This window comes from Aulonocara stuartgranti (genome assembly GCF_965226115.1).
Source record: "Aulonocara stuartgranti genome assembly, chromosome: 5".
NCBI classification, from domain to species: domain Eukaryota; kingdom Metazoa; phylum Chordata; class Actinopteri; order Cichliformes; family Cichlidae; genus Aulonocara; species Aulonocara stuartgranti.
In genome coordinates, this window is record NC_138943.1 from 14,434,149 (window position 1) to 14,456,265 (window position 22,117).

At 42.0% G+C, this 22,117-nt stretch overlaps 1 protein-coding gene across 3 annotated transcripts in view; it reads right to left on the reverse strand.

Moving 5' to 3' along the window:
* flnba (filamin B a) overlaps positions 1-22,117 on the reverse strand; it is a 63,719-nt gene that overhangs the window by 8,193 nt on the left and 33,409 nt on the right. For 2 of the 3 annotated variants that reach the window (XM_082534912.1, XM_082534914.1), the window contains exons 11-35: positions 21,735-21,861; positions 20,490-20,626; positions 19,994-20,187; positions 19,781-19,894; positions 18,820-18,963; positions 14,429-14,552; positions 12,386-12,546; positions 11,721-11,811; positions 11,383-11,537; positions 11,099-11,216; positions 9,480-9,559; positions 9,139-9,324; positions 8,727-9,041; positions 7,743-7,860; positions 7,158-7,358; positions 6,334-6,507; positions 6,085-6,247; positions 5,516-5,676; positions 3,994-4,285; positions 3,518-3,671; positions 3,251-3,440; positions 2,924-3,171; positions 2,019-2,102; positions 720-825; positions 100-240 (exon numbers count right to left, since the gene is read on the reverse strand). In XM_082534912.1, coding sequence (XP_082391038.1) covers positions 100-240; positions 720-825; positions 2,019-2,102; positions 2,924-3,171; positions 3,251-3,440; positions 3,518-3,671; positions 3,994-4,285; positions 5,516-5,676; positions 6,085-6,247; positions 6,334-6,507; positions 7,158-7,358; positions 7,743-7,860; positions 8,727-9,041; positions 9,139-9,324; positions 9,480-9,559; positions 11,099-11,216; positions 11,383-11,537; positions 11,721-11,811; positions 12,386-12,546; positions 14,429-14,552; positions 18,820-18,963; positions 19,781-19,894; positions 19,994-20,187; positions 20,490-20,626; positions 21,735-21,861 — 3,978 coding nt within the window. The remainder of the gene's footprint in view (positions 1-99; positions 241-719; positions 826-2,018; positions 2,103-2,923; positions 3,172-3,250; positions 3,441-3,517; positions 3,672-3,993; positions 4,286-5,515; positions 5,677-6,084; positions 6,248-6,333; positions 6,508-7,157; positions 7,359-7,742; positions 7,861-8,726; positions 9,042-9,138; positions 9,325-9,479; positions 9,560-11,098; positions 11,217-11,382; positions 11,538-11,720; positions 11,812-12,385; positions 12,547-14,428; positions 14,553-18,819; positions 18,964-19,780; positions 19,895-19,993; positions 20,188-20,489; positions 20,627-21,734; positions 21,862-22,117) is intronic. The other variant, XM_082534913.1, reaches the window with a different exon arrangement.

Genomic DNA, 22,117 nt, shown 5'->3' on the forward strand with positions numbered 1-22,117 from the left:
TTATCCTGACAAACCGAGGCCCCTGTGAGGAGCAAGCTCAGTAGTTATCACTATAAGGGTTCTAATCATGGTGCTAATGTCACACGAGTGTGTGTTTACCTGGGATGTGTGTGCCGTTGTATTTGATGTGCATCTCGTGCAGACCGGCCTCAGTAGGAGAGTACTGCACTGTGACCGTCCCATCCAGGTTGTCTGTGATTAGAGGCTGAGCGGATTTACCTGAAGGCATCAACACCTCACCTGTAAGAGAAGTTTCTTGATTAGCCATTTTTATAATGGAAGAGTCAGACTGTCCATTTATTGGTCAGTGTCTTAAACTCTGATCCCCTTTAACATATTAGTTTGTACAGACTGTCATTTCTAATAACTAAACTGATTATATTAACCCATGAATGTCTCATCCACATTTCAATTTACTGGTTACTCACATCTGTCGATTCACACAAAAAAAAAAAAATACTGCTGCAGGTGGCAGAGTATGCAGGTTTTGTACCGCAGAGAAACCCAGAAAGCTGAAAATGTGTCCTCAGCCTCTGCTGATCTGAATAAATTGCATTTCTTGTGTTTAATCACTTACCGTGTGCAGTGAAGTTTTAAATAACTTATGAAAATTTTTCTAGAATTGCTGGTGCTTTTTTTTGTTATGATAAAACCTTGTGTCTCTCAACACCTCAAATAAGCACAAATTCACTGAGACCATCCATCCCTTTCTTCCTTACCGGTGATTTCTCCCTTCCTGAGTGCGAAAGGAATCACCATGTCGAAAGGTCTGAAGCCACTGCCGTTAACGCTCGTACCATCTAGCTGGTAGCTTTCAGACTTCACCTGAATACAAGACAGGCACAAAGACAGACTTTAGCATGTCAGTGAGGGGGGAAAAAAAATAAAATAAAATGTTCTCAGCAACCTGAAATGCAAGCATGCTGCCTCCAAGCCCCGCCCACACAAGGGCATCCTGAAAAGGAGTTGTGCAATGAAGGAAGGATGAGGAAGGAAGAGGTGGATGACTGTGATGATGGGGTGACTGATGCAGCCACAGTGATGAAGAGTGCACCAAGAAAGAAGAGGAGCAAAGGTTACCACCACAACACCTTTGTGCAATGCATCTCGCACACAGATGGTGGTTTGTGAACGATGGCATGGAGGAAAGAAAGTGTTTGAGTGAATACACTAAGGAGTGCAGTGAGAGAGAAGTTAAGTGTTCAACCAGCAGCCATTCACCCGCAACAGAGAGGGTGTGTGGGAATATAAAGTGTGTTCTATAAATACTGTCCTCCAAACAGTGAAAAAGACGACCTAAACCACACACTGCAGCACAGCCTTAACCAACCCTGGGGCCTGTACTACAAGGCAGGTTCAACATTCCCAGGATTTCTCTCTTATCTGGTTCAAGCCATCCTGACAGAGTGATCAGACTAAGCGGTCACATGAAAATGGACAGGTCTTAAGAATAAAGCCTATTCCAAAGGATGAAAGCTCTCAGCTGTCAACAGATTTATCAGTATCAACTATAATTACAATTGTATATTATCTTGCATCATAAAAGGAACATGGTGATCATTTTTAGTAGAAAAAGTCATGACGTGTGGGTTAACTGAGTGAGTGGATATCCAGTTTCATGTGACCGCTGATCCAATATGAGGCTAAAGGAATCCAGATAATAGAAAGATCCCTGCTTGAATAACTTAGTACAGCGCTCAGGTGAGCTGAAGAACATTGCAATATCTGTGTCTATAAGCTTACTGACAGACCTGCACCTCCAAAGAGCTTCTAAAACATCTGATTTCTTTTGCAGCTCACTCGAATAAAGACTAGAGTCAGTGATTATGCCCAAACTGGTAAGATGTAACCCTCCCCATTACCATTATTATTCAAATCATGAACCAATTAATGTTTCTAACCCCAGTTTAAGGCCAATTGTTCTGCTGCAGAATAAAGTTGGAATCAGATGTCTCCAAAGGACACTAACGATCTGCTGAAGGGCTTAAAAACATGTGTAAGTGTGTGTAATGGGGTACCCATGGCTTGAAGCCAGCCCCAGGGGGAGCGGCCCGTTGCTGTAGAGATGTCTGCCCTTTCATCATGGGTACCTCATCAGTAGCCTGGTGACATGACAGTAAGGATTAACACATCTCACACACATGTGGGAGTCTCTTTACACAAAGTCCATAGTTATGTTTGGAGTGGAAAGCAAACACCTGCGATCACCACCAGCAGTTTCCATTAATGGCTAGAAACATCTTACGTGTTCTGTCCTTAACATTAAGAAATTACATCAAGTTCTCATATTTCCACCCACTTATCAGGCTGGAATAAACTTTTTAGGAATATAAGAGAAGAATAGCATCAATTTCCTATATTTTTTTTGCCCTCCATTTTTGAGGACCTTTTCAGGATATTTATTTCTAATTAGTTATGCAAGTTTCTCTAAAGCAGAACCATTGTGCATTCGGCCTTTATTGTCCAGCCAAAAATTTAGGCATCAGACTGCTCTAAACACCATCTGATATGATGTCAGATATCCCTGATATGGTCTGGGCAGGCTCTGGCTGTAAGCACAAAAGCCAACCCATTTTTTTTAAATCCACTTAAAATGTAGTCTTCACATCTGATCACATCAGAGTTCAAGAAATACCATTTATCTGTCTGTGCAGCCTAAAGACAGCTGCTTTAAGACTGAAATACGCATCAGTTCAAATAAAATTTCTTCCACTGTGACATGACTTTGTGGAGAAAATGATCCCTCCCACACAAACAAGGAAAGACGATGAAAGGCCCAATACAACGAGCAGGAAAATCAAAGAAACAAAACAAACAGTCAAACTAAGATGAGGTTAATCAGTGTACAAGGACATGTTTGATACTCTGGATGACCGCGACATCTGCTTTCAAAGTGTTTGTCTAATATGCGTTCTCTTCTCACCGTGACTTTGAAGGGACTGCGTGGGATGTTTTCCCCTCCAAAGCGGACGTAGATGACGTAGTTGCCAGGAGCTGGCGCAGTGTAGAAGATGTCAAAGGTGCCATCTTCATTCTCCAGCACCTCGGCCTCCACCTCTGTGCCATCGGGCTGAACCACCACACAGCTCACTTTCCCTTTACCAGCACCCTTTGCATTCACCACCAGACTCAGCTCCTCACCAATGGCCACAGTGGGACCCACGCCCGAACCTGGGAGAAGTACACGTTGTGAATTAATCAGACTCCTAAAAATAAATGAGATTCCTTCTGTCAGACTCCGATCACATACCGGTCACGGTGCACTTGCTGGCATCACCAGTTGCTGTGGCACGGACTCTGTAAGGTGATGCTGGGATGTCATCGCCACCATATTTTATAACGATGGTGTACCGGCCAGCACGGTCAGGGATGTATGATACCCGGTATGTACCATCACCGTTGTCATGGATCCTGGGCTGCTTAGGTTTGCCATCCTGGTCCTGAAGAGGAAGGAAGTGAATAACAATCTGTGTGGGGTCGACTTTAGTGTGTGTATGCTTATGTGTGTGATACTGACCGTGATGAGCACGCTCAGTTGGCCTTGGCCAGCATCTTTAGCGTCGATATTGAACTCAACGGGGAAGCTGGCGGGGACGCCGCTGGTCAGCCCGGGGCCGCTGGCTCGTACTTTGCTGGCATCGTGAGTGGGCAGAACCCGAAACTTGAAGGGACTGAAAGATCAGAGACAGTAAAGACTGATCAACGGTATGAACCACAACAGCAAGCAGATATCAAAGGGACAAAAATTACCAGCGATAGAGTAATACAGTGTTCACCTCTGGCTGTTAGAGTGAATCGACTCAAAAGGTCTGCTTTGCATGCATTTTTTTCTGGATAATCAGTCACTGTAGTTTCATATAATCTTAAATTTAGCTTAAGTCCATCATTTGAGGTGTCAGCAGTTCAATTAAAACAAACCAGAACAAATCAAATGTATACATTTTCACAAAGTTGCCCAACTCCTTCTGCTGCTGTACTGCTACAGCTGTGTACCTGTGTGGGACGTCCTCCTCAGCATATTTTACAGCCACCGAGTACGGTCCCTCCACAGACGGCGTGTAGGACACTGTGTGAGTCCCGTCTCCATTATCAGTCACTTCCGCAGGCTCTGCAATGCCTTTGGGAGCAGCGACTGCCACAGCCAGGGGCGCCACGCCGGCCTTCCTGCAGTCCACTGTGAAGGATTGCGGGATATTGGCCCTGACTCCTGACGCCACTCCAGGACCAGAAACTTTGACCTTACTAGAGTCCACCACATCCTTAACTGGGACCTTAAATGGACTCCCTAAGTACAGAAAAATAAATTAGGTGTAAACACAACTAGCAAGACTCGTAGCAGAGCGTGCTGTTTGACACTTTAATGTTTGTAGCACATGCAGCAGAGACATCACAGACATGTAGACAGATGTGCAGAGTGAAGCCACCTCTTAATAAATGCTAATAAAATGCACTCCTAGATACTGGATAACTGTCTGACAACATGTCTGTGAATCACTCCACAAATGCAAAGTTACAGAGATAACAGTGCTGCAGTATCTGCTGAATGACTCTGCAGAAACAAAGTCATCGCATAAAAGTTGTCAAACAAAGAAACATGAGAACTTTTCAGACCACAGTCGAAGAAATTTAAAACTGTGACATCTTTAAAACATTAAGCCAAAACCCTCAACATGTCTTCAAACAACCAATAACAGCATTTTTGTAATGTCAACTAAACATTAACTGCACCTTTTATCATTAGCATCTGTTTATAGGTACAAATGAGAGAAAAGGCAACAAAGTGTTATTAAAGTGACATTAAAGATCTTTAAGAGATGAACGCATGTGAAACAGCTTAGTGAAGCTGTGCTAAATTAGTTTATTCCTGTTTTTCATGTTGATGAGAACCATTCCTCCTCCATTCATGAGCCTTCTCACATTACCAGAATTAAGTCTGATTAAATTCTTCTCTCTTTCTGTTGTCAACAAATCTCAGAAAACTGACCCAAACCATCTGGATCCAGTTCCTGTTTATCTATGCCACAGAGCTCCACTGTGGTCCAGAAATACTGATCTTTCCACCCCATTTTAACCAACTCACACACAAAAGACTCAAATGTGATTAACTTGCAGTTGAAAATTGTCTCAAACAAATGAAATGCCTTCTCCATTCACTCCTTATCCAACTTTGAGTTGCAAGGGCAGCAGTCTAAGCTAAAGGTCTTAAGATGAAATACACTCAAAGAAAGTTGTTTTATAAACTACAAGGGTTGTTAAACTCAAACTCTTCAGGATGCTGAGGTGTTCCCTAAACTAGCTCAGAGAAATAATCTTTCCAGCGTGTTCTGTGTCCAGCGTGGACATGCCTGAAACACCTCACCTGGTTTACTCTGAACTGTTTCTGAATGCTTGTCTTTCCATTTTTAAAAGGTAGGGTTTTTCCTGCACGCTTTACAGGTTTAACCATCCCCTGTGCTACAGCTTATTATGCTAGTAAGGGAACCAAATTAATAAAAATAAAAAAAGATCATCTCACCAGGGATGTGTTCTCCTCCATAGGTGATGTTGACGTCGTAGTTTCCTGGTGTGAAGGGAATGTACTCCACACTGCAGCTGCCATCTTTGTTGTCTGTGCAAGACATCTTAGACTCTGATGGACCCTCCACAGTGATGCCAAGGCCACCAATACCTGCCCCTCTGAAGGAACACCACATCCAAATTATTTGTACTTTAATTATCTACCAAAATGTTCAAATGTTTGCAGATGATACAGGATGATTTACATGATTTGATTGCCAATTTTGTCATTTGCGCACAAATGTTGTGCGCAAATGACAGAATGTTTACCTTTTGTTTGTATTGGCTTAAAAAAAAAAAAAAAAAAAAAAAAAAGGAAAAAAAGACTGAAACAAAAAGGCATAATGCCTCGTCACACATGGTGCATTTAAAAATATAACCAAAGAGTCTTAAATTAAATATTCCCTGTAAAAGTGTAGTTTCAGTTTTCTGTCAGTTAACTATAATCTTTACTGACTCATACAGTTATCTACTTTATTGCTCCTTATTTATAAGGATATATGTGCATACTTTATTGCCCAGCAGTACCTGGTGAAGATGTTGAAGTTGTTGGGCTGGTCAGTCAGGCCTTGTTCCAGCCCGGGGCCAGTAGCCACCACCCTGCTCGGGTCACATCCCTCTGACACAGAAACCCTGAATGGGCTATTGGGAACTGGAGTGTCATCATACAGAACCTGGACGCTGTGGACGCCTAAAATAAAGATTGACACAAATGAAACGGACTTCACAACAAAAAGGTTTTATGTTGAGCAGTTCAGTTCTGACTGGATGCGTTACCATTTTCAAAAGGAGTGTACTCGACACAGTAGGTGCCATCGGCCTTGTCTGTAACCACACAGTCTGTCAGAGCTCCAGACGGGTTCTTGACCGCCGCCTTTATGTGGTCGCCACCCCGCCGGGTCAGAGAACGAGCATCCACTGTGAACTCTGTGGTGGCTTCTCTGAAAACAGCTGGAGGGAGGGAAACAGAGGAAGGCGTGTTTTAAGCAGAACTCTGACTGGGCACAAGAGGTTTTTTTGATCATCACCAAACTTACTCAGGCTGTCAAGTCATCTCTACCTGTTGACTTATGAAGGAGTTTTATCAAGTTGGAAATTACCCCGATATCACAAAGGGATTTAAAAACTATACTACATAAAATACACACAGTCCCTCAACGCAAAATTCTTCAATTCACAAAAAATGAAGAGAAGCATTGAATATTAACACTTCAAAGTTCAGCACAATAGTGGAGTCTCTCAATTAAACCCAGTCTGACATAAGCCATTTTATCTCCTCCCCCTGTAAGGCCACCCTATTTAAAAAACTGTTTTGTGATTGGCTGCCCCTCAATTAAACATAAGCAGGTGGGTGGAGCTTATGTACTCAGCCGTGTGCTTGGGATGATCATATTAGGTTCATTAACCACTGTAGCGAATGCTATTAAGTTGTATAATTCACTTTCTATGACTTCTAACTTGTATAATATTCAACTGTGCAGGATAATGCAAAGCAAAAGAAACCAAACAGGAAAAAATAAACAGTACTGCTCAACTTGAACACCACTCATTTAATTATTCTTCCTAAACTGGATTTGTATCAAACTAAATATATACTGTACCTTGTCCCTCCACTCCAGGTCCAAACACTTTGACTTTGGAGGTGTCCACAGCAGGGTCCGCCATCACCTTAGCAGGGAAACCAGGGACCGTCTTTCCTCCATACTTCAGCAGCAGGGTGTACATGCCAGAAGTCAGAGGGATGTAGGTCACCGTGTAGGTCCCGTCTTTGTTATCCACAATCTCAGTCTTCGCTTTTGCACCTGGAATATGAAATTAGAATTTGTGCTACATGGAGAACCACCAAAATTTTTTGCTTTAAAACAGAAAACCTGGAGTTTAAACATACAAAATCTCACCAATGAACATGTCTGTTGACAAAGCCAAACGACAGCTTTCCAGCCATATTTCATGATATTAAATAAGCTCTACACTTACCCCCTGGTGAGGCATGTTAAAGAAGCAAAGGGGACGAAATGGAAACTTTCTTCACTTGAAATAACTGATCATCAAGTATTCTTTTAAGTCTCTAAATCCCAATTTTCATAAACAGTGAATAATGGCTGGCTCTGCCTTTATTTGAATACAGCTTTTTAAATGTGCTTTTGAACATGTATAACTTTTATATGACTGAATTAAATAGTTACCTGAGCCCAGGCCTGAACCAGTAGGGCTGCTTGGGGGTGAATCTAGCGCAGCCTCCAGGCTGAGTTCACCCGGTCCAGCTTGAGAGCAGTCCACATTTACAACACTGGTTTCCCCAACCTGAAGAGACAGTAACATGGATCAGACTTTATGACTTTCAGGACAGGAGAGTATTTTAAAGGATGAGTCAGACTCTAAAGCAGACACAGGACAGGATGAGATGAGATTAAGGAACTTAAAAAGCAGCACAACTTTCGAACAATGAAAAACTGAACTTGTGCCTATTGCATGAATAAATTCTGAGGAACTTGAAAATTTCTTCCTGGCTGCATTTCAGCAGAGTCCACCACATGGGTGCGTGTGGGTGAATGGGTGGATGACTGGATATGTAAAGCGCTTTGGGGTCCTTAGGGACTAGAAAAGCGCTATATAAATACAGGCCATTTACCATTTACATACATATTGGCTGACCGGGTGTCTCAGTTCATGTGGGACACCCTTTTTCATTCCCTAGTTAGTCACACATTTTGACTGGCACTACTTTTCAGAAGTCACCACTTCACACACACCTTCCCTAAACAGAGGAATGAATCCACTGGCTGTAAGAAAAGCAGGAAAGGCTGCCATCATGGATCAAGTGCAGGTCAATTTGTCACATTTCTCGCTGCTTGTAACACACCCAGTGGAGGAAATTACACCATACAGTCAAAAGCTATGAAGATTTTTGCGCAATATGACGGAAACTCCCACTAAGACTGGAAAATGCTGCTACAACAAAGACTGGAACATATTACTGGGTGAAGTGGGGAGGAGGAGGTGGTTCTGCATTCCTACTGAAACCCAGAGATCACCACATAAAAGAGCAGCTAACTTTACAAATTTAAGATTAACGAGCCAAAATTCTGAGCTGCAGAGAAATTCAGAAGCAGTGTTGTAGCAGCATATTTGTTGCACTCATCCAGATTTCACTCCCCCTGCAGACTCACCTTGGCTCTCTTCAGGCCCGATCCTGAGGCAACCACCTTGGAGGGGTCAAAGGGCATCTGGATGTCAGCTCTGAATGGCGATCCGGGGATGTGGACATTCTCAAACAGGATGTTAACCAGGTAGTCTCCAGGCTCTGTGGGCAGGTAGGAGACTGAGCAGGTCCCATCGCCATTATCTGAACATTCGATCTTGGCCTCGGTCGGCCCCTCCACCGTCAGCCCCAGACCTCCAGTGCCGGCACCTTTGGTGTCGATTGTGAACTCAGCCAGGTTCCCCACTAAGCCTCCCTTCAGACCAGGACCGAAGGCTTTCACCTAAAACAAGATGTAACGCATTATTAATCATAGAGGTGTCTAACATGTTAAAACAGACCAAGTAAAATTGTCAGCTTACAGAACAAACTGATATTACCTTGCTGGGGTCTGGAGGCAGGTGGGCCTCCACAGGAAAGGGGCTTCCTGGGATGGGGTGTCCATCATAAGACACGTTAACAGCATACACTCCCTCCTTTGTGGGGGTGTAACGGACCAAACTGACATCTGCTTTACCGGGCTGAGGCTCAACTTTACAAGGTACTGCCTGCTGACTGGGACTCAGCTAACACCACATATGCAGAAAGAAAACAGATTTTCCAGAATTTAAAATTTTTGGAAAAAGTATTTTCCTTATCCAACCTTAATAAAAAGACTGACTCTTACTAACAGTTATATTTTTCCCCACACAGGTCAATATGAGGTTTCTCTGACACTCACCAGTTCTACCACCAGGTGACCTTGACCTCCAGCACCCTTTGTGTCCACCATGAACTGCTGTTCCTGGTTAACCTCCACTCCTGAAAGACATTAGTCACTTATAAGTGGCTGCTCCTGAAGTACCTAGAAACTTTCTGTTAACACCAAAACTGGTTTCAGGCCCTCTAAGGTATGGAGGCCTATCTCCCCCCACCACTTCCCCTGACAGACGCCCTCAGACATCAGTGCATTGGTGGTTCTTTGTGTCCGGGGGTGGGCGCCCGGGTACACACCGGCTCACTCCTTGGTGGCTGCTTATGGCCTGGAGCCTGGGGCTCGCTCGGGCCACTTCGGGGGGTGGGGTGCCCTCGGCCTCTCGGCCCGGGGCTCGGTCACTCTGGCACAGCTGGCTGCCGGCGGAGCTCACGGGCACATCACTGTAACTCCCCCTGGCTTCTGCTCCGTGGCTGCTGAGTGAGCCCTCATCTGGGACTCTCCTCAGCTCTTTCTGGGACAGTGGCGCGGCTGCCCCTCTGTTGGGCTTCCTTGGTCTCTTGTGTTCTGGGGGCCTCTGGATGTCTGGAGTCTTGCTCTCCTCCATACCTGCTTCATGCCCTGGAGGACGGGGCTGTGGCCCCCCCACACCCTCTAGCAGATCATTACATGAAGGAACCTTTTAAATACAAGCGCGCTCATGCTCACAGGTGTACACACGGGTGCTCACACACACAAACGACACCCTTTTTGGCTCCCAGCTCAAAGCACAATGTGCGCTGTCAATCTTACGTGCTGCACAATGTTTAATATTTACCGTTATATTCCCATACATCATTGCGATGTTGTTTATTGTATTGCTCTTCTTTTTTCTTCTGCTCATTTTCTTTTTTCATTCTCAACAGGTGATCGATATATGTATTTTTTGTCTGCTTATTTTGTTGGTTTTTGTTTTTTGCCCTTCATCCCCGTCCCTCTTCTCCGCTGTTTTTCTTCCCCTCTTTCTTTCCCCAGTCAAGTCTGTCCCGTATTTAGCAAGTGAAAATAAAATAAACAATAAAAGGTGAATCAAATAGACCATTACGGCAAGGCTGGGATGGTCCATTTGGTAAAGTAAATCCGTTGGGCATCTTTCTTTGCCTTTAGACAACAATTCTGATGGCAAAAGAGCCAAACTGCCAAAAAACAAAAAAACAAACACTAAAACTGATGACTGATAGAACGGGAGCTCAACATCCAGATCACTCTTGTACAATTTCTGTTGACTGTCACTGTAACTTTAATTACAGTCAAACATTTGTACAATGCTTAACTTTGATTTCATCTCCGATGAAAAGTACTCATCAATTCTCATTAGACCCTGGAAGCAAAAACAAAAGAAAAACAAAACACAAAACCAAACGACTCATGTACCAGAAATGGGAAGGAACCATCCTGAAGTTCCTTGCATGTTATAAAAGAACCAACAGCAAATCTGCAGATATTCTTTTTTTGCAGAAGCATAAGCAGTCATTTGTTATGCTTTACTGCTCATGTCAGAAAAACAAAATCTTGTATTTATTTTTAAGATATAACTTGTGTTCTTTCTTTGCCAGAGAACTTTTCTAAACAGTTGAGGAAGTTAACAGAAGAGGAAGTCAGCTTACTTCCATCCATGTTATCCACAGTGACTTTGCTGAGGTCCAGTGGTGCAGCGACTCCAACTGTGAAGGGGCTCTTGGCAATGGGGTCGCCTCCAAACTTCACCACGATTGTCATCTCCCCCTGCAAAGAAACTGATCATTTACTCTGGAACAAACACTAAAAGCACTATGTTCATTTACCATCATGACTTTGGACAGTTTGCAAGATCTGTGACACTCTGACATGACGAACCTTAAGTGTTCGGTTTTGCCAAAATATAAAAAGCACTAGAAATAATCTGATGTACCTGTTGTGCAGGTGTGTACTTGACAGTCTGAGAGTAGTCGTAGTTATCGATGATGTCAAAGTCTTTCACGGGAGAGGAGAAGGTAACGTCCAGCGGTGCTTTACCTGCTCCTTTAGTCAACACGGTGAAATGAGTCGGTTTTCCGCTCTCCACACCTGGACAGAATAAGAGAAGGGGTTACTTGTAATAATGCTCTCTGTATACTGTCACAGTCTCGCCTACAAATAGCAGATCATATCAAGGACTAACCTTTGATTTAAAAGACTGGGCTCAATGACAGATTTTTGTTTAAGACCTATTCTAATAAATTTAATGTCCCATTAAATCCACTCTCTCACCAGTGCGAGCCAGTCCAGGACCTTCTGCTTTGACCTTTGATGCATCATGTGAAGGATCGACTTTGACACTGAAGGGGCTCTGAGGAACTTCCTGTGTGAAGTAACCAGAATAAAATCACAGTAAGACCTTTTTTTCTTAAAAGTGGACATTCTATAGCATAGCTTATGGAGCGAAAAGAGAAAAGCCCAAAAGGTAAACACATTTATTGGCACGTCATATTTAACGCAGAAAAATCGATGCATTTCTTCATACAAGCCTTAAATCATGAGGTCAAACAGATTTTAAGAGACACTCGCTCTTTTCTATGTTGTGTTTCACCAACATCAGACTTCTCCTGTAGAAAAAAGTGAGCTATTTCACTAGTGGTATACAAGTAGGAATCAGAGCAGGTTTAGCAACTTAGAAATGATGAAAACATTAAAATAGAAAGATGTCTTTTTGGCACTCATTAATTCATCAAATCTGACTTCAAGCCGACTTAAAACACTAGGGGAAAAATTAGTATTTTATCAATTGATAGAAATTATCTATACTTTGCAGGCAGTTTATGGAGTAAATCATGCTCTGCATTCCACACTCATCTAAATGTGATCACTTCTGACTCCAGACTGTGGACAGCGAGCACTCAGACCAGAGGGCGATCCTTTCAGGAGTGTGTTTGTACCTTGTCAGTGAACAGGACTTTAATGGTGAGCCTTCCAGCAGCAGGAGGGATGTATTTGACTGTGAACGTGTCGTTGGCGTTGGGAATGATATCAAAATCCACGTCAGCCTCTTTGTCGCTGATCATGTTGGCGTCACACTTAATCCCAACGCCGACATCACCTGAACAAACACAGTTGACCATAACCATATCGTGAACATACAGTTATGACTCAGACTCCAAATAATCTCATTTCTTGGCCGATGATCGTTTCAGTGTATACACCGGCTGCCACAAGGTGGCGCTGCCTGCTTCAGTTTCTGCTCCTCAGTCAATCGTCTCTTCTCAGAAACACTTCACACCTCCGGGATGGTGCATTGCCAAAAACTCTAATATAAACAATAAGCCACCTGTGCAACACAACCGGCACTCCCTGCAGCACAAGACCCGAGCTATCAATCACAACAGAGGAATTCAGAGTATGAGAGATAAGAAAAGGACAAGAAACCATGTCAGACAACAGAAACTGCCCACCCCTGAAGGGAAACCACTGATAACCTGAAACCACTCCTGAGAAACTCCTCAGAAACCCTTTTTCTTTCTATACAGAGTGTTAGCAGATGACCTTCACAATTCTCTCTTGTCCCAAAGAAAAAGCTCAAATTACCCCACTGCACATACTGTAATGTTTAAGAATTTAATTCTAGAAGATTAAAACAAATGCAGTTTTTATGTGCACACACACACACACACACACACACACACACTAATATGAGCATCACCACTGTGGCAAAGTTTTGTGTGTTTTTGGTGGTGGTGGTGGTGGTGGTGGTGGTGGGGGGGGGGGGGGATTCATAAAAGCAGCGTTTCCTGTCATGAAAATGACATGGAAGAAGAAAAATAAATAAATCTACATAAGTGTTACTTTCTCCAGTTTGAACATACTGATACTATAATTTGAAAATAAATAAATTCTAGTAGCATTTGCAAATAATTCTTTTAGCCTTTTAGAGCAGTTTACTTTTTTGCCCCCAGGCTGAATTGAATTTCAACAGCTCTTTTGGCACAGAGCAGAGTAAAAAAACAACAACACATTGTTTGTAACATGTGCATTCACTTTAAAATGAATGTAGCCTTTGAATGATACTACAGTAATATACCCTACACCCCGACCCCCCCTCTCTTTCCTCTGGTATGTCATGGCAATGATCTCAAGGCAGAAACATCCCAACAGGAAATTCATCCATCTGACCCTTCCTGAGTAGTAACACAGGATCATGCTTCATCACCCGCATGCACCGGCCTAAACATGCTCCCCACCACATTAAAAGAATATATGCACACTCAAACCTGAACGTGTGCTTTGTCTCTATTCATTAATGCAGTGACAAATACTAGTCGTCCTCAGACTTGTTTGAAGTGCAAGTTTAGATAAGAGTTCATAAGATGCAGCAGAATGGAAATGAATGTAGGAGTGGGTACCCTCTGATGATGAAATCAGAGGGGAAAAAAAGGAGAAGGCTACTCTCTCGAACGTCACAGAACAGTCAGCGTAACTTGTTCATGGAAGTAGTTTTTCTGCTTCAAATCTTTTCCAGTTGATTCATTTTAGAATATCCAAATCTGAAGTCTGGTGTTGAACCGGCATATTGGTATCAAAACCGGTTGTTTTACGGTTGTGATACTTTGTTAGCTTTTAATAAACTGCTGCTTGGACTGACACTGAAACAGAACACACCTTGCTTACTCCTAACACTCAAACCCCAAAGTTTGTGAAACAACTTGACCAAATACAAAGCACAAAATTACAATTCCCTCTCTCTCTCCCCCCCCCCCCCCCCAACTCTGGGTCTAAATTAGAAGCTATTATCTTGGTTAATGGCCACATCAGGCATATCTACTCTGTGACACCACAGAAGTACAAGTGGATCCACCACTGTTTAAGGTTATACATGTTAATGTCCCAGCCAAAGAAAAGCACATCCCCTTTAAGCAAGTTCTTTTGAAGTGTGATAAAACAGTCAGGATTTCCTGTCTAAATGATTCTTAGTGTGTTCGAGTTACCATCTCCAGCTCCTGAACAGTCCACAGTGAAGTGTGTGGGCTCGTTGGCCTTCAGTCCACTCCTCTCCACTCCGGGACCAAACACCTTCACCATGTTGGGGTGGCTGCCTTTACCCACATTTACCTACGGGCACCAACAGGAAGTGACATCACTTATTTCAATCTCCTTAAGGATGTGAGGCAGTCAAATTTTGTAGAAATAAAATAAAATTAAGACGACAATGAATGCTATAATACAGAGAACCACAAGGCTCCAAACTAGATGCACAGCTTTTCATTTTTTAAATTTATTCTTAGCATATTTACTGCAACACATTTCAACATCACGTTTATTAATGCTGGCTTCACACAGCTATAACTTAAGAGGAAAGCAGGTGAGGAGGATTCAATGTTTCCAAAAAGCATCTGAAAGGTGTAGCAATAAACCAGGGTGGTGGCATTAAACAGTGAATTCTCTACAGGCAGATCACATCTACAATGTACACAGTTGTGCAATTTTACTCTAACAGTAAAGAGCATTTCTAATAAAACTAAAAACTGATAATAAAAAGACACTGAATGAAAAGTGAAACACAGTAAATTGCCTAAGTGCAGGTTAACAACTTCACAGGTGATGAAAACTAACTGCTGGGACTTCAATATGAATTTCTGGCATTAAAAAGGGAAAAGTCCAACTAATAAATGCCATAAATTTACTTCATGATCATCAAATTGATCCCATATGAAACTCTAGTGTCTTGATGTGATATTAAAATTTTACCACCATCATAAAAACTTTTGTTTTTTAAGAAACAAAGTCTTAAATGCCCTTTGTGCCATTTAGATAACATCTCCAGTGCAAGACTGTACAATAATTATTCCACATCACAGCTACAGTTACTGGGTCCGATTCAGGATTCTGACTTTGTTTTGCCTGGTCTTTGGTCACTTCCCCCTTTCCCTGCATTTGCATGTAGCGTTTAGATTTTGTTGTACTTTGTTTTGCTTTAAACAAGAAATCAGTGAACGAGTGAAAGAAAGAAACTGAATGAGCAAAGCCTAAGAAAAAGAAATGAACCAAACACAGAACAACATTTAAATAAAATGTTCATTTATTTTGAAATCAACTTCCACTTGTGGCAATTAAAGTGTTTAAGTGCTTTGTTGTTTTAGTACAGACTGAAATTAAAGTTGGTTTCAGTAAACACGTTAGTTACAGATTTACTGGGAATATTTTAAAACAAAAATGCAAGCACAGAAATCTCAAATGAGGCGCCAACGGAGGGGAAAAAAAACAATTCTGCAAACTTCTAAAAGCTGATTTAAAGGATTTTAAGTCACTACAGATGTTTAAAAAAGGAAATCTACTCATTCTATATAATAAAAGTAGAAATCAGTGCAATGAGTGCAAACAGTTTCTGCAACTTGTGTTTAAGCTGATGAGTGCTCTTTTCAGACTTGTTTTTAAAGCCCAACCCAAGCAGACTGTCAAAGGGTGTAGAGGTTGATTTATTCTGCAACTACTCCAGAGGATTAGTCACAAAAGAAGCCGGGAGATAAACGATACGCGCTCTGACACACAGCAGGCAGCGGTAAACCGTTCGGCTTAGGGAGCGACAGACACCATGTCCATTCACTAGTGGGTAAATTAGACAGCATAAAAAGAGCTGCTAACATGGTGTGGACTTTATGTCGCAGTAAACACTGGAATCAAACTGCTTTAGTCATCCGAGAGAACTTCTAAAAATAACTGCCCAAATAAGTTCCCAGAGGGATTCAGAGATGGACTTTGCACCTTAGATACAATGTGTGTATGGAAGCTGCCTAAGTGAGCTCATTTTGACACAAAAGAATCAACTTTCTGCTTCAGTTTCTGGCTTTTAAACAGATTCTTTACTCCCTCGTCTGTAGCTCACCAGCACAGCAGTGGACAGTTTACACTGAGCCAGATTTGAACCATGAACCTCTTTCCCATGCTGGATTCTTTTCCTACACGTTTGATTAAAAAGGTGTCACTGCTGTAGGCTCCCAGCAGTGCTGAGAGCTGGGTGCGTCTGTTTGCATTTTATCCACCCAAAGTATCTTCACTGAAATTCGAGAAAGGCGCAGTCAGAACGAGGAAGCCTGCACGCAAGTCGCTGCAGCTCAGAACAAGCCTGCTGAACAATCAGTGACTAAGACATCACAAGGTGTCCATCGGCTGAAGTGATTTATGGACCACCGTGAACACTACAGAAATCAGTCAGGTTGTTGCAAAAGCTTCTGAAAGTCTAGTCTAGCCCTAAACACTTTGAAAGGATAACAGACGTGCAACAAGCTGAATGTCTTTGCCTGCTCTTCATGCTTGCTGGGATCTTCATGAATCTCAGACTCTACGGCAGTTTCTCATGGGACTTGTGTGTAATGTATGTGGAACTAAACTTGTATCAAAGAGAAAGAGCCGATAAACTGCTTCAAAACAAACAGCAGCAACTCAAACAATGATTTCAAAAAGTAAAATAAAAGGTTTACAGACTGGTTAGTAAACATGAATGGAAAAAGAAAACTTTTTCACTCTCAGTTTTGCCCTTATACTCAAAATCATGGGTCAATTGTATCTGTGTTCAGAATGTATGTTTGATGTGGATGACTTTCACACGTCAGCAACTTTACACTGAAAGTGTGTGTTGATCTCATTAAATACACACATGGAATGAAAAGGTTTTCCCTGAACATGAACACATTTAACAGGAGGGAAAAACAACAAACATGCTGTTAAAAATTCACTTATCTGAACCTCTCTGGCTTTGCAGAGTATAAATGTGAACTCTAAAGAATGCTGTCATTCTTTAGAGTTCATTATTTTGAGTCTTATAATTTCTGGTAAACTGAGGCTAAATCCAAAATCTTTTAAACCAGCTACACCGGAAGGCTTTGACACGTTTATACCAATGATGGGAGTTGCTTTTGCATGATCTCTCCTACATTTTTAGTTTGTCAAAAATGAAAAGAAAACATTTTTATCTTTCAATTTTCTGACAGGAAACCACTTTTGTGACTAAGACATTAGTATTTTGCTAATCCAATCCCATTAAGGGTTTTAAAAAAGGATCCACCCCCTTGAAGAAGTCTACTTTTAAATGATAACCAAACATTAGAAATGTAGTTAAATCTTAAGTGCATGTACTTAAAAAGGCTGAATGTAGTCCTGAAAGCGATGTCATCATGAGGCTGCTGCTCACTTCATGCCCAAAATCAAAATCTGAGATGCCAAAAAGCAGCCCTCGTTTCTGTGACATCATTAATACTTACAGTAAAGAGTTTGTTTTTTCTTTAAATCAAAACTGGAGCTTTATCTGTAACCCGAAGAATAAAGTTTGGCTCACAAAACTGATAGTTATTGGTATATAGCACCACAGGGGTCATTACATTGTAGACTATTTAGTGAGCACTGCCTAAAAAGTTTGAGCAAATTCAGTTTAGGATTCTTCTTAAGGGTTATGACCCATGAATCTAGCTGGTTTATATGGTGAGTACTGACATTTTGGAGATGATGACTGCTGATACGTCAAAGCTGGTTTGTAGCTGGGATCAGAAAGGTTCAGGTGAGTGATTTTCAGGTGGGACTCAAACCCAAAAAGTGTTACACAAAAAAATAAAAATGCATGGACAGTGGTTACAGTGCAGAAGACTGGTTACATCAAGAGTCTACATAACAAGTTTTAAGATTAGGGGTTTTAAGTGATAATGTGAAGGACAAACAGCTGTTACAGTGACAACATTACTATGACGGAGTTCATTAGAACAGTGTAAACTAAAACATTTGAAAAATCAAAAACATTTCAGCTTCTAAATTTTTGATCAGACACGAGATATTGATTCCTTCCTCTAACAACCATCTGTTGATGATTGTGACGCTTTACAGATACACGCTGAGAGAAAGGTTTGCTTCCTTGACGAAGAAAACAAACTCACTAACCCAAACTACAGATATCCTCCCACGTCCAACTGAACACATTTATGAAGGTATATTGAATACCAGATACTTGAATGTAAATGTAATGAGCAATCTACTGAGTTACAGGCTTATCCATGCATCTCAGTTTACCATTTCTTCATGTGAAGTGTTTAATTCTCATAATATTTAAAGTTTTTCTTAAATTTTTTGTTGTACGATGAACCTCTGTGCACCTAAACTAAGAGGTGTACCTCTCCTCGATAGATGTAGTTATGATAATCAGAGGCCTCTTAGTTTTGCAGCTCTCATCTGTACTTTTTACCTTCAGCTCTGACTGAACAACTTCTACTCTCTCTGTCTTAATTAAATGCTCCGACTGAACAACCTTGATGCTTTCTGCCATGGCAAGATGCTCAGATTTGGGCAGGGAATTATCATTTCCTGTAGTAACGGGGTTCTGTGATTGGCTGCTTACCCTGAAGGGGCTTTTGGGGATGCTGACTCCCGCCCAGGACACAGCCACGGTGTGCTTGAGAGAGGAGGTGGGTGTGTAGGAGCAGCTATACAGTCCATCACCTTTGCTCCTCATCTTGACCTCCACAGGAAGCCCCTCTGCGTCCTGACAAACAAACAGGAAGTCAGTTAATCAATAGGACAAAGATGGGTACAAAAAATATATTTGAATGAATTAAATGGTATCGTTTTCTCTTGTTATAATGGGAAATCTGATTAAAGTTTCTTTAATTGAAGGATTTGTTATGAAACCATAGGTAACATGAACATAGTTCAATCACATGACAGACAACAGCACCAGGAACTAAGCAGGCAGACAAACTTGACAACCACATCAAGCAAAAGCACATTTCATCCATTTGTTCGTTCATTTCCTGGCAGTCTATTCAGCAGGGCTAAGCAGACTCCCACCACCATCTTCAGGGTGACACTGAAGCAGACCCAAAGCAGCAAGTCTTCCCTGGGTCTGATCTCAGGGTTTCACACTCAAAACACCACCACATTGAATTAACAGCTTCAAAAACTGGGTCACCCCATGGCTAAGCAGTTTGAGTGGCAAATGGTCAAAAATGTCTTAACATTTAACTGCACTCACACACTTTGCATGCAACCTGTGAACTTTGATTTAGTTCATCTACATGTAGCTCATAAACCAACATGAACTTCACCATATGATCAAACTATGAGGAACTGGATGCAAAAACGAATTCCACACGTTTATTCCCACAGTCATGTTTGGAAACTTTCTTACAGTAATTAAAAAATATAACTTAAAGGTGAACAAATATTAAGCTAATCTTTGTTTATAATGGTAGGCATTATTGCAAAAAAAAAATATATATATATATAATAATAATAATAATAATAATAATAATAATAATATTATATCCTTAAAAGTTTGGGGCAGGATTTCTGCTTCTGACCTGAGCTGTGATGTTCAGAGGTCCTTTCCCAGCATGCTCAGCGTTCACAGTGAACTCGGCAGGCTGATTGACGACACAGCCGCTCTTCTCAAGCCCCGGCCCGTAAGCCTGGACCTGCAAACGCAAAACAAAAGTCATTCCCCAACTTAAGTGTTCATTGTTCAATTAAAAACACCTGAACATGTGCTCGTGTTTGTTCAGAGTCTCATTGACCTTATCTGGGAAGCTAGTGTTGTTATCAGGGATGATCAAGGCCATGAAGGGGCTGTGTTCGATGTCCTCTTCATCACAGGTCACATGGACGGCATACTCGCCAGGTTCTGTTGGCCAGTAACGAACGTCACATGACCCATCATTTTGGTCCTCGCACTCGATTTTGGCCTGTGAAGGTCCCTCGATGGCAAAACCTGAAGACACAGCAGGTTAGATTAAGTTAGTGAGGGTGTAAAGAACTGCAGGTTGGATACATTCAGTGGTAACATTTCAGGCTCAAAATTGCAACCAGTACTGAAGTGGCAACATCCATCTTTTATATGTAGCGTATGATTTTTAACCCCTTCACTTGTTTTCAAAGCCCAATCCCCCTTCGGGAGAAGGTTTATGGATGTAGTGAAGGAAATTATGATTGGTGAAAAGATTTGATGTCTTCTGCTGGTTCAGCAGCAGCTTGATAAATACAGGTGAACCTGAACCAGGTGTGATCACTCACCCAACACTCCCACATCGGTGCCAATGGACTCCACTACAAAGGTGGCAGGTTTACCCACAATGCCTCCTTCCAAACCTGGACCCCAGGCCCTGATCTGCTGAGGCCCCGCCTCCTGACCAACTGTTACTTCAAATGGACTGGAGAGGGGGAAAAAATAAAAATCAGATCACACAGTCTGCTGCTGTTTTGGTAATGTCACAACATATGCATAAAAACAGCATGGTGTGTGTGTGTGCGTGCGTCTAAATACCGCTACACAGTTTGAAATCACCCAAAAGACTGTCAACAAACAAGCCAACCACAGTGCCCCACAGGACTGAAACCTGACACTGCAGTTACAGTGTGTGTGCACAGAGTCTGCTGTTCATGTCTGTTGCTCTCCAAATAAAACTGCCTGTGCGGATTTACAGTTTTTCCCCTTTAAATGTTCCACTTTCCCAGTTTTGTCTTAGCCTTTTGAAACTTATGCCCACCAATGGCACAAACCATGACTATGCTTACTGGGCCAAAGAGGTCACTACAAAAAAAACAAACAAAAAAAAACAATGTACCTCTACATACTTTTGAGCATCAATCTTAAAGGGCAGGCAGACATCACTTCAGTAGAAAATTCCAAAATTTGGAAGTCTTAAACTGAAATAATGAATAAAAGCACTGCAGTACAGAGGCATTACGTGAAGGCTGAGGTCACCGGACTACCTATGCCTGGGAGTTTTGCCTCTCGGCTCATCCATCTTCTCCACATCTGGACTTACAGACACTGGTGAGATTCAAGATCAGCTATAGTTTATATTCCTTATATAAAGGAGTTTCTTCCTCTGAGCTTAGTTTAGCGAGCTAATGGTGAGTGCCGGATGAAACAAAACAGAAACCTGTTAAAGGGGTTCTCAACTCCCCTGCCCCAAAGATGTGAAGGCTGAGGGAAATTTCTGACCTGTTGTGACCTGTGAAGAGGTCTAGATTTTAAGACTGAACTACACACAGTTCAGTTTTATCCCTCAGATTCATGTACATCTTCTGATATATGTTCTTTGCTTCTCAGAAACCCTACACCATTACTAATATTCACACAAGGAAAGAGGGAAGAAAAAAGAAAGAAAAGCAATCTGCTTCACAGAAAGGTGACAAAAAGAAAACGAGGTCTTGAACATGAGGTCTCCTGAGGCCCCAGGAGACCCAGTCATTCAGATCAGATGAGGTAATGTGCTGAGGTAATGCCGTGAAACACGCAGCATACAAGCTCACCTCTTTGGGATGTGCTGACCTCCCCAGGTGATGGAGACGATGTATTTCCCAGGACTGCTGGGGTGATACTCGTAGGAGAACACCCCATCCTGACTGGAGAGCTGCTTCACTGGCTCCTCGACGCCCTCTGAAACCACACACAGATAATGTGATATGTCTGCACATCGTGGAACGGGACAAACTTGTGTGCTGTAATATGAGGCTATATAAATAAAACCGAGTGAGTAACAAGCTTTTAAATCACAGTTGAAATAGCAATGTGACATTTTGGAAAACAAACATCCAGAAACATACAATGGAAACTGAGCCGGTGGATACAACATGAAGCCTGAACGTGAAGTCACTAAACAGAAAATGGACAAAAACTGCAGTGTCTGTATGAA